Source organism: Schistocerca americana, chromosome X, assembly GCF_021461395.2.
Source record: "Schistocerca americana isolate TAMUIC-IGC-003095 chromosome X, iqSchAmer2.1, whole genome shotgun sequence".
Lineage (NCBI taxonomy): Eukaryota > Metazoa > Arthropoda > Insecta > Orthoptera > Acrididae > Schistocerca > Schistocerca americana.
The window spans coordinates 927,198,564-927,212,130 of NC_060130.1; the positions used below are offsets into that span (position 1 = coordinate 927,198,564).

Consider the following 13,567-nt stretch of genomic DNA (forward strand, 5'->3'; position numbering starts at 1 on the left):
ATATGTCACTAGTTGTTGACCAAATGCTTGCCCACTTCTTGTGTAATGGAACTATTCTGGAGGTTTTCAATGCCTGAGAGAAAATGCCAGTACCCATGGAGCAGTTTATTATGTTGCAAAGTGGTTGTCCCGTTTCAGCAGCAACCTGCTTTATTACGTAGCTAGATAAACCATCAAGGCCATATGAGAGGGAATTTTTCCTCCTCCTAATAATTAGAAGAACCTCCTTCAAAGTTGCAGGTATTAAAAAAGTGGTCTGTCAGAGCTTTTACACTTTGGAGGGAAGGAGTTTGTTTTTTTGGAGAGCAACCAATTGAAAGACTGCAAACAATTCCAGGAAAGTGTTTATTGGATGTATCAGAAGTATGTTCGGTATTTTATTTGTTCTATTATATTGGAGAGATTCTTGTGTTTTCTGTTTGTCATCAGTTTGTAGACAATACCCCACATGGCTTTACATTTGTTACTAGAATCATTTATATAAGCTTTATCTGTTAGTTTATGAAGGATATTCTTGCACAGTTCGAAATAACTATGGAAATTTGGATCATCTGTTTTTATACCTTGCGCACAGAGTGACCTCTTGGTCTTACGTGACATTCTTATACCCTTTGTGACCAGCCTATTATTAGTTTTTCTGGCTCAATGTTGTACTTTGATTTGTTTTACTGGAAAAGTCATACTGAAATGACGACCCAGTATGTTAATGAATAGCGAAGTTTTCCTAGCTGTAAATAAATTCCCAGGACAGACTGAAGTAACTTTTTGAAAATGTCGATATTCTACAGCTTTTGGTCTATCTTCTGTAGATGGACTGGACCAGTCCAGGAGATTAATAAATGGGAGAAATTTTGGGTCCAGGAATATTGCATCTATACAACTGCTTGACTTACACAAGTTATTCTAGTTGGATCCTTTACTATGTTTTGGATACTTAAAGTTGCTAGAAGGTTAAGGACACCACTCACTATACATGAAATGTTGCCAACATTTGTTAAAATCACCACACAATATGAAATCTTTACCTCTGGATTTGTAAAAATACATTACACTTGCTAGCCCATTCAGAAACTGTCATATGTTGCCATGATGAGAACAGTAAATACAAAGTACTATTATGTTAGACTGCTTGATTTCTACAGCACAATGCTCAAAATGTTCCTTGATATTTAGGTGGTCAGTTTTGTTGCATGTGCTGAAATAACATCAATGTTGATACTGCTGCCTTACAGGTAGACTTCCACTTCTAACTGTTTGTTATTTATTGATGATACTATATAATGAAAGCCGAGTCTGCGGAGCAAGGGGGGGGGGGGGGCTGTCTGTATTTCTACATCGCATTTCCAAGTTATTTTGTTGCTTTCAGACCAAGTTCCATGGGAATTTATCAACTCTAGTTTCTCTGTGTAGGAGAATCCAGGGCAATAACAGATTTATTTCCACTTTTGTTAATGAGAGAAATCTTGTCGAGAGCTGTGCTTATGTCAGAATCTACAATTCTGCTGCCATATTTGTTGAGATACATACTGTGCCATGTGAAACAGTTTCTGGCATAAAAGCTAATGTCTAACAACTTAACATTTGTAAATTTTATACAGGGACTTTTTAATTTCAAATTAGTTAGTCTGAGTTCTTTGTTTATGCACGACCAGTCTGGTATGTCATATCTTAGTGGTAGCATCATTGAAATAAAATTGGTAAAGTGCAGGAGCTGCAGTACTGTGAACATATTTTGATACTGGCACTAGCTTCATTTCTATAGACATCATTAGCAGCACCTATAAGAAAAAAACAATCATTTCTTGTGAGACCAGAGCATTCTTTGTTTAAACTGTCCAAATTAACTCCAGGTTTTACACGGAAAGAAACACAAACACTGTTGTTTACACTGTTTATCAATGACAGTGATACATTGAGTGCACAACTGTCACCAAATAGTCTCACCTTTTTCTGTAGTCGTTTTTCTCCTAGTGAACAACGGTTTATCACGCTTTTAGCATGTGCTTCTGCTAAACACAAAGTTGAGATGTCTTTCATAGTTTCCTTGCAATTACAAGCATCTCCTTTTGATGAGATATCGGTACACTTAGTAGAGCTCATCAGCTTGTTAGCATGAATTTTTATCATCATCATCATCATCATCATCATCATCATCATCTGGCAATTGAGAAACTCTTGTGTCATGTTATGGTTTTGGGGAAACCTGTGGACTTGTCTCCAGTGGTCACAGGCTCGTTTCTCTGTAGTAATATATCACATATACGCTATCACACATTATAAATAGACACACCACCTTCATTTTTAATATGTGACAGCATATAGGTGATGTATTACGACAGAGAAAGGAGCCTGTGACCACTCCAGACAGTACCACAGGTTACTCAAAGTCTTAACACACCGCACACATCACATTGATACATAAAAATCGATCTGATGGAGGTTTAAACCTTTGAAACACATTGTAGGAATAAATTAAACACTGACTGCTAGCGGTAAACATTTATTTCATTAAATATAAAAAAAAGTCGCAATAAAGCCTAACCTAAAATGTTCACATTTACAGGTTATTTTACCAAGTGCACTATATTTACTGCTGGTATATTTGACATTTTTAATATGTGACCAAACAACTGGGCAAAAATGAAAGAAAGGCAGGGGGTGCAAGGACAACATGATCAAATTGGGACAGTCCACATCAAAGCAGTACCCCTAGTAGGTCTACTCATACATAATGATGTAATGAAATACATTAGTTTCCAAATGAAAGGGTTGAAATGTTTTTGGAAAGAACAAACTATACTTGTGGCAAATAAGTAACTAGAATCCAAAAAATAAGTAACTAGAAATCCATATACAAGAAAAGAGATGAAATCAAACAAAAATGAACAAAAATCACACAAAAATACACATGGATTAATATATTTACTTTCAATATGGTCAAGGCATCCAAGTTTGATATATCAGGAGGAATTCCCACAATGCAATTATTACTCAGATTCAGCGTTGTTAAAGGTGAGTATTCCCACCACTTCTCTCCTTCATCCTGTTTCTCCATGTCAACATTTAAATTTTTACATTCAATGTCATCTAGGTTCTCCAAAGTCCACACTTTTTCTGGAACTAAATCAGAAAATGTATTTGTTTTTCACAGAATTTATATGAAAGTTTAAAACCTATTCTACAGTTCTCTGAGTATAAGTAAGAACAACAACGATTCTGATGATCAGTTTAGAAATATTTTTAGTATATTATTATGCTTATCTCCAACTTTCATTTGGTATATTTAACTTAGAATAAACACAAATTCAACAAAAACCTGAAGTTACATAACACCAACCCTATGCAAAATTGATTTTTATCCTTACTTCAAATTCACATTTCATTCTCCTGTGTAATATTTCAATCAAAATAAGCAGCATAGAAAATGTAACAGATCTACTAAAGACACTGCCTGCACTACACTTGTCCGTCCTCTTTTGGAGTTCTGCTGCATGATCTGGATCCTTAGGAAATAGGATTAATGGAGTACATTGAGAAAGTTCAAAGAAGAGCAGACATTTTGTATTATCACAAAATAGGAGAGAGAGTGTGACAGATATGATACACGGATTTGTAATAGACACCATTAAAACAAAGGTGTTCTTCAATGCAGCAGAATCTGCTCACGAAATTTCAATCACCACCTTTCTCCTCCAAATGCAAAAATATTTTATTGATGCTGATCTACATAGGGAGAAACACCCGTCACGATAAAATAAGGGAAATCAGAGCTCACGTGGGAAGATACAGATGTTCCTTTTTTCCGTGTGCTGTTCGAGATTGGAATAATAGAGAATTATTGTGAAGGTGGTTCAATGAACCCTCTTCCAGGCACTTAGGTGTGATTTGCAGAGTATCCATGTAGATGTAGATATGAGGAGCAAATGTAGCTGACTTTAAATGTTTCAGACGCTCAGTAATAGTCTCCTTCCAGTTCAAGTTTTCATCAATAAGTAAATCCAAAAATTTGTTGCATTCTACCCTACTTACTGACTCTGTTCATGTGTTGCATTGATCGGTTGCATGAGTATTTATTGTGCAGAGTTGAATATAGTGTGTTTTCTCAAAATTTAGGGAAGTTAATTTTCAGAGAACCACCTAATAATTTAGGAAAAAGTAATTAACAACCACTTCTGCTGCTTTCTCTCTAATGGGATTTATTGTAACATTAGTATTCTCTGCAAAAAGTATCAATTCTGCTTCTTGAATGTTAAGTGAAAGGTCATTCACATATACAGGGTGATTCAGCTGCCCTTACCGATGTTGCTTAATGAGCCTACAATGTTATATCTGGCCTTCAAAAACCACACACGAGTTTCATATTCTCTTGCTCACTATGCAGAAACTATTAGTCCTGCAGAAAAACTGAACAGGAACTTTTTGTGGTAAATTTAATGTAGTTGAATTTTATACTGGGAAATGTTTCCACTGTAGGCTGTAGTTTTTTAGTTATTCAAGAAAAACACAGAGTAGTGACCTTCAAATGTACCTCTACCCCCACACCCATCCCTCACCTGTCAACATTTGTGGTATGTTTTTTTGTGGCACACTCTCCTACAACCATAAACAAATTTTTTATTCACACACTATTCCCGGTATTCTCTCTTTTTTGGTCTCTATAGATTGGACTATTATGGCAATAACAAGACAACTATTTCATTAACACTTAATTTAAATGTGCACGTGAGGATAATCAAACAAAAAAGATTTCTGTAAATGTTATGCTAAAACTAATTTTCTTGACAATTCAATCCAAACTTAACCCTTAAAAACACAGTAGTTTCGTAGTCAAAAGGCCTGACAAATACAATGATGTAATGGTTTACTTTATGCTGTTACAATTCACAAAACTGTAACTTAAAATTTACACAAACACCAATTTCACAATTTTTAAGTGCTCGACTAAGCTGGTGGTATAATAAGATCAGTCAATGAAGACCAAAATGGGTTGAATGTGGGAAATAATTTGTGCAGTTGCAAATTTAAATTTTGTACACTGATAGGAAGGAGTGCCATGGACAGACAACATACGGGAAATCCAGACTGGAGGGGGGCTGAATGTGTGAGTGGGAGTGAATTTAAAGTTAACTTCTATACGTTTTTCTTGAACAACTTGAGAGCTTCAGCCTCTAGCAAAAACATATCCCAGTATAAAATTTAACTGCAGGGTGATCAAAAAGTCAGTATAAATGTGAAAACTTAATAAACCACAGAATAATGTAGATAGAGAGGTAAAAATTGACACACATCCTTGGAATGACATGGGGTTTTATTGGAACCCGTGACAGGTGAGAGGTACGCTGATATGTTACAGAATCGCATCATCCCCAGCCTGTCTGATAAACACCTGCTGGAACGTATGGTGTTTATGCAGGATGGCGCTCCACCCCATATTGCTAGACGCGTGAAAGATGTCCTGCATGCATCGTTTGTGATGATGGTGTGCTCAGCCGCCACTTTCGTCATGCTTGGCCTCCCAAGTCCCCAGACCTCAGTCCGTGCGATTATTGGCTTTGGGGTTACCTGAAGTCACAAGTGTAACATGATCGACCGACATCTCTAGGGATGCTGAAAGACAACATCCGACGCCAATGCCTCGCCATAACTCCGGACATGCTTTACAGTGCTGTTCGCAACATTATTCCTCGACTGCAGCTATTGTTGAGGAATGATGGTGGACATATTGAGAATTTCCTATAAAGATCATCATCTTTGCTTTGTCTTACTTTGTTATGCTAATTATTGCTATTCTGATCAGATGAAGAGCCATTGTCGGACATTTTTGGACTTTTGTATTATTTTGGTTCTAATAAAACCCCATGTCATTCCAAGCATGTGTGTCAATTTTTACCTCTCTATCTACATTATTCTGTGATTTATTCAGTTTTCAAATTTATACTGACTTTTTGATCACCCGGTACATTAAATTGCCTACAAAAAGGTCCTGTTCATTTTTTGTGTGTAGCACTAATAGTCTGCAAGTAGCGAGTAAGAGAACATGAGATCTTGTACGGGGTTTTGTAGGTCAGATATAACAGTGCAGGTTGCATAAAACATTGGTAGGGGCAGCTGAATTATCCTTTATGAGGAATAGGAGTGGGCCAAAAATTGAACCCTGTGGCACTCCCTTGGTGATTTCTCCAGTCACTAAAATTTTCTATCCTTCCACATTGTTTGAATTATTCAGCAAATGCAAAGGAGGAGGAGGGGGGGGACAGCTGGTGTACAGGCTAGCCACATGACAGAGAAGTACTGAAGTCTGTGAGGTGCAGTGCACATGGAAGAGGTGGGGACTGGGAGGTGGTGACAGGACAGAGGGAACGAAACTGTTGGGTAGAGGGTGTGAGTAAGTAGAAGTTGATTCCATGCCCATTGGTGTTGCCACTACCCCTCACTGCCTCATCAAATGTCCTTCCAACTTGAAACACACAGCATCATTCCTCACACACCTTACCAATTACATTCTCACACACAATTACTTCTCCTTTTATGAGAACCTATACAGAAAAATTCATGACACAACCATGGACACCTAAATAGTAACCTGTTATGCCAACATGTTTATGAGCCATCTAGAGGTAATCTTCCTAACCTCAAAAAATACAGATTCACTGTCTAGTTCAGGTTCATTCGTGATATGGACTTAAGGCCGACACACCCTATTCTCATTCCACAACCTAACACCTCACTGCTGCCCACTTCATCTGGTCATCCTCAACTCCATGTGTCACCTTCCTGGACACTGACCGCCATCTCTCTGATGGCTCCATCCACACCTCTGTCCATAATAAATCCACTAACCACCAAGAGTACCCACATTTTGACAGCGGTCACCCTTCCAACATGAAAAAATTGCTCCCACACAGCCTGGCCACCTGTAGATGCCATATCTCTAGTGATAGCAATTCCTTTGCCCAGTATGCTTCAGGTCTCACTAAGGCCTTCACAGACAGGCGCTGCCACCCGAAAACACAGTGTGCAAACAGATTCCTTATGCCATCACTTCTAATACCCCTAATCTTCTCAACATACCCGAAAATCAGCTGCAAAGGAGTGCCTCCCTTGTCACAAAATATCACCCCAGGCTGGAACAACTGAACTATAACCTTCATCAGCACTATTATTATCTACCATAATGCCCAGAAATGAGGGACATCATGCTCAAGATCCTTACAGCCCTTCCAACAGTGGAATTCCATTGCCTACCCAGCCTACACAACATCCTGATCCATCGCCATGACACTCCCAACCCCTTGCCACAGCACTTCTAATCCTGTTGAAAACCCAGGTGCACAGCCTGCCCTGTCCATCCACCCAGTACATCCTACACCAGTCCTGACATGGGCTTATCCTATCCCATCAGAGGCACAGCCACCTGTGAAAGCAGCTCTTTCATATACCAGCTGTGCTGCAATCAGTGAACAACATTTTACATAGAAATGACAGTTAGCACACTGGACTCACATTTGGGAGGACGATGGTTCGCACCTAAGACCGGCTGTCCTGATTTAGGTTTTTTGTGATTTCCCTAAATCGCTTCGGGCAAATGCTGGGATGATTCCTCTGAAAGGGCACAGCCAACTTCCTTCTACAGCCTTCCCTAATTCAATGGGACCGATGACCTCGCTGTTCAGTCCCCTCTCTCCCGAATCAATCAACCAGCCAACCGTGACCACCAACTAGCAGCCCACATGAATGAATGACCATTGCCAACCTATGGCCAAGAACAAAGTTGATCATCTAGTGGCACAAGATGGTAGTGAGCACAACATATTTGAGTTCAGTGGCTTTTTTACAACCCTTGCTATCTGGATCTTTCCCTCCACCACCAACTTATCTGAACTATGCAGGTGGCAGCTGTCTTCGCAGCACATCCTTCACTCCTTGTCTCAACCTCCGCTAATTTACACCCTCTACCCAACAGTTTCCCCTCACTCTGTAGGGTCACCCCTCCCAATCCACACCTCCACATCATCTTCACTGTGCGCCACACCTAACCGGTTGCTGTATCCGTGTGTCACATGCCTAACCTGCATACCTGGCAACCCTCCTCCTCGCATTCCTATTCTGCACACCTGCTTTGCTTACCTCCAGTCCCCAACTCCTCCTCCTGCTTACCGCCTCTTTTCCCTCTCTACCCACCCCATCCGACAACTCCCAGACCCAGTCCACCAGCCTAACCACAACAATGACTGCCAGAACTTTCCTACATACACTGTGGGAAAAAAAATTTATTACACCTCGGAAAGACTATGTCAATTTTGATTTGATGAGAGCATATGCCACCTGGGGGATAGTAGATGTATTAATAATGGTTTCAATGTCAGCAGCCTACAGAGACAATATAGTGGCATAGCCACCAGAGTGCAATGTGTGTCTACCCTTTAATAGGGAATGCTACAGCCAGAAGCCTCAGTGTGGTGCAAACATATGAACCAAGCAGGCAACCATGTCATGGAGATACACTCATGTTTCCCACAGTCAATAGAGTGAGTTCTGAAGGGGTCAAATTGTGGCCTTCTGAGTGGTGGGATAGTCCTTTCAGAGAATTGCCACACATGTTTGATGTGTTGCATTAGTTGTATGATGATGCTGGTATCAGTGGTCCCATGATCATTCTCACACCTGTAGACAAGGTTCAGGACATCCATGCAGCACAGATGCCCACCAGGATTGTCATATCGTAAGAGTAGCAGTGGCCGATCATACAGCTACCACAGCACGTATAAGAGGGCATGGGAAGACAAATGTGTCAGCACGAACTGTCACAAATCAGTTATTAGCAGTGCGACTAAAGGCACACACACCTCTGGCCTGTCTTGCACGCAGTCCACAGCATCAACATGTCTGCTCGACTGATGCCATCAGAGGATCACTCAGAAGATGGAATGTCATGCCGTGGTCTTTAGTGAGGAAAGCAGAGTCTACCTGCATCGAAATGAATGCCATTTGTGTGTACGACATAGACCTGGTGAGCACTGTCTTTGTAAATGTTTCTTAAGAATATTTTAAATATGTACTTTTATTGTACGATGGCCAGATGATGGTGCTCAGTACTGAAACAGGTAGTCACTACACAAAATAAAAGTGCTACTACAGACTAAGGCAAACATTTTTTTCTGATTGTGTTGTTCACAGCTCCAACCAACAGTGTGTTGAGAATATGTAAATGTATGTATGTTTTACAAACAACACTACGAGTAATGTAGGAGGCTAACACACACACACACACACACACACACACACACACACACACACACACACACAAACGCACACATATCGAGGGAAACATTCCACGTGGGAAAAATATATCTAAAAACAAAGATGATGTAACTTACCAAACGAAAGCGTTGGTATGTTGATAGAGACACTAACAAACACAACACAAAATTCAAGCTTTCACAACCCACTGTTGCTTCATCAGGAAAGAGGGAAGGAAAGGGAAAGACGAAAGGATGTGGGTTTTAAGGGAGAGGGTAAGGAGTCATTCCAATCCCAGGTGCAGAAAGACTTACCTTAGGGGGAAAAAGGGACAGGTATACACTCAGACACACACACGCACATATCCATCCGCACATATCTGTTGGCAAGAACACAGAGATCCTGCAGTATTTGCACACTACAAAAACTACTCAAAATTACAGAGAAAGATTATTAAAAAAAAATACATCAAGAAACATGCACTCGTGTCAGAAATCAGTAATCCTGACAACAGATTTAAGGTTATATGGGATGTAGTGGAACAAGAGACAGGACAACCAGCCACAAAACAGGATAACATCACTATTAAACTGAATGGAAGGGCTATAAATGATGAGTCACAGGTAGCAAATATAGTGTATACGCATTTCTTAAATATAGTGGAAAGTATAGAGATAAACAGTGCAACAGAAAAATCACTGCAGTATGTCGTGAAAATATCTGTGATAACTTTCAATCGAATGGTTGTGTCATTAATTTCTCTTTCTGAAATTAAGAATATTATACATTCTCTCAAAAATAAAAGCTCATCCAGTTTTGATAGTGTTTTCAATAGAGTGCTGAAGATTTACTCTCATATAATAAGCCCAGCCTTATTTGAAATATGTTACGGGTCACTAGCTCAAAGCATTTTTCCAGAGAGACTGAAATATCTCATTGTCAAACACCTCTTTAAGGAAGGTTATAGGAGAGGGATCAATAACTACTGACCTGTTTCACTGCTGACATCACTTTTCCAAATTTTTTGAGAAGATGGTGTAATTTAGAATAGTAACTCACCTGAGTAACAATAATATCCTCAGAAAATCACACTTTGGATTTCAGAAGAGTTGCTCTACTGAAAATGCCACTTACATGTTCACTCAACAAATTTTACAGGCATTAAATAACAAAACAGTGCCTGTTGGTATTTTCTGCAACCTACCTAAGATCTCTGACAGTGTGAATCACAATATTCTCCTCTATAAATTGAAATTTTATGGGATCGGTGGTACAGCCACCCAATGGATAATGCCATATCTAACCAAAAGAACGCAGAAAGTTGTACTTATATTGAACCGACGTAGTCGTGGGACATAATTCTGATGGGAGAAAACCACATATGGGGTTCCCCAAGGCTCAATTTTAGGTCTGCTATTGTTCCTCCTATGTGTAAATGATCTTCCATTTAATATGCAACAAGAAGAATCAGTTCTTTTTGCAGATGACACTAGTATTGTAACAATCCAAGCATACACACAGAAACAGAAGAAATGGTAAACAATGTTGTTAAAAGTATCATTGACTTGTATTCTGTGAATGGTCTCTCAGTCAGTTTTAAAAAGATTCAACATATTCAGTTCTGCACATGTAGCGATATTACGCCAATGCTAACTGAAACACATGGTAAGGAAATAATAAACAGGGTGGAAACTTCAAAATTCTTTGTCCATAATGATGAGAATTTAAACTGGAAAAAGCACATTTTGGAACTGCTAAAACAATTTAGTTCAGTCACACTTGTACTTAGAAAATCTTGGGAAGAGAGAAATCTGTATGTTGGCATATTTTGACTATTTTCACTAGATAATGTCACTGCTCAAAAACATGCTGCAAGAATACTACATGGTGCTCACACATGATCATCTTGTACACATCTGTTTAAGGAGTAGGGTATTACGACTATTGCTTCACAGTATATTTATTCCTCTATGAAGTTTGTTGTAAATAAATCCACTATGGTTAAAAAGGGAACAATGATGTACATACATACAACACAGTAAGGAAAAATGGCATTCAGTAGTTCTTTACAGTTGTCTTTAGCACAAAAAGGGGGTGCACAATGCCACAACTAAAATTTTGGCTCACTTACCCAGGATATAAACTGTCTGAAAGATGGCAAAGTAAATTTTCAAAACAAACTGAAAAAGTTTCTCCTTGACAACTCCTTGTACTCTGTAGAAGATTTTTCCATTACTGTAATGTGTAAAAGGTGGTGGGTAGGAATACTAACTTACATCTGTACATAAAAAAATATAAAAGAACCTTACAAATATTCAGCATGTAGGCATATTTACAAATTAATGTGTGATGTCAATGTAAAATGATTTGCCCCATGTCATTGTAATTTATTGTGCAAAATGATCCCTGAAACATTAAACTTACTAACTACCTCACTCACTAACCCGATTTGATTCAATACCTCTTCATTAGTTATTCAGTCTACCCAGATCAGCTTCAGCATTCTTCTGTAGCACATTTCAAAAGCTTCTATTCTCTTTATTTCTATACTGTTTATTATCCATATTTCACTTCTCTACATGGCTACACTATAGACAAATACTTATAGAAAATAATTTCTAACCCTTCAATTTATATTACATATTGAAATGTGGATGTGTGGTTTTTTTTCTGTCATTGTCAGTTACTTTGCTGCCCAAAGCTTTCTGTAAATTTGCAAATACTGTAAATGTTGGTCTGCATTTTTTAATCTATCTTCTAGTCTTTCCACTCTTCTGTAAATAATTCATGCTAGTATTTTCCATCCATGACTTATTAAATTGATAGTTCAGTAAAACTAACACCTGTTATCACCTGTTTTCTTTCCAATTGGGATTATTACAGTCTTCTTGAAGTCAGAGCATTTACCCTGTCTCATATATCTTGCATAGCAAGTAGAACAGTTTTGTCATGGTTGGTTTTCCACAAGGAGGGAACGTTGTCTACTCTAAGTGCCTTGATTCGACTTACGTCAATGTGCACTATCAAATTCTTCTCATAGTATTCTACCTCACACCTCATCTTTATCTACTTCCTCTTTCCTTTCTATAACCTCATCTTCAAGTTCATTTCCCTTGTATAGCTCTCTCTCTCTCTCTCTCTCTCTCTCTCTCTCTCTCTCTCTCTCTCTCTCTCTCTCTCTCTCTCTCTCCCCCCCCCCCCCCCCCCCTCTCTCATTTTGTGCTCCCTGTAAATCACATTTTCTTTATGAGCATTCAAAGCCCTGTACCACTTTCAGCTCACTTAACAAACTCACTAATTCATTTTATCCCATCAGACTTTTTCAATCTTTTCACCAACTGTGGAGCTAGTAGACATACACACTTTTACTGCTGTGGAGGACATTGGCTTCATATACTTTTACTACTGTGATGGATAATGGCTTTGTGTCTCTTGATAACGATAATGCATTCACTAAGCTGTTCATAATAATCACCTACATTCTTATTTCCCTATTCATTATAATGTTTCTCCTGTGTTCCCCAAATTCATTGTGTGTCAATAACCTGGACTCACCTGACCAAAAGTCTTATCCTTCCTGCCATCACACTTCACTAATTCCCAATACATCTGACTTCAACATAGCTCCACATTCCACACTCCAACCCATAGAATGCCAGTTTTGTTCTTTCTGATGACAACATTCTTCCGTGTAGTCTCCACACAAACATCCAAATGGGGTTATTTTACCAAGAGGAGACAGTTATTAAACCATCAAGTAGAGCTGCATGTCCTTGGTAAATATATTGGCTGTGGTTTAACTTTGCTTTGTGCCATTCTCAGCAACAAAATAATAATATGAAATTCACTAATGTTACAATACCCGTCATCCATACTGTTGCCCCTGCAGCTACTGAAAGACATTACTGCTCCACCTCATGAACTCTATGTTAGTCTGTCCCCTCCACAAATACCTCTCAAATGCTGTTACATCTCCAGTATGGCGACCTATATCACTGACCCAAGTCATCCACCTTGTGGTAAGGTGTTGGTTCAAAGAGGGTATTTCTGTGAAACATTAATTTCCATCACATTTGATTCTAAAAGACAACTCTTTGAACGAAGCTTAAAATGCAATTTTAAGTGTAGATTATTACTGGAAAGTTACTATGTATTTGGAGTGCAACAGTGTGATCTGCAAGTATATGGGATACTGAATATACTTTTTTATGCTTGTCGCATTGTGAGGATGATATCTGATAATATGTCCAGACTGGGAATTCGAATGGTCCTAAACGCCACCATAATCAAATTAGCCTAATCCCTACAGGTATGATGCTCTAGTAAA

The 13,567-nt window shown here is 38.8% G+C and overlaps 1 protein-coding gene across 1 annotated transcript in view; it reads right to left on the reverse strand.

Annotated features, from left to right (window-relative positions):
• The window catches only part of LOC124556850 (leucine-rich repeat-containing protein 40-like), a 210,815-nt gene that overhangs the window by 178,680 nt on the left and 18,568 nt on the right, over positions 1 to 13,567 (reverse strand). Inside the window, exon 2 of the mRNA XM_047130869.1 lies at positions 2,927 to 3,120. Within this exon, the coding sequence (XP_046986825.1) occupies positions 2,927 to 3,120 (194 nt within the window). The remainder of the gene's footprint in view (positions 1 to 2,926; positions 3,121 to 13,567) is intronic.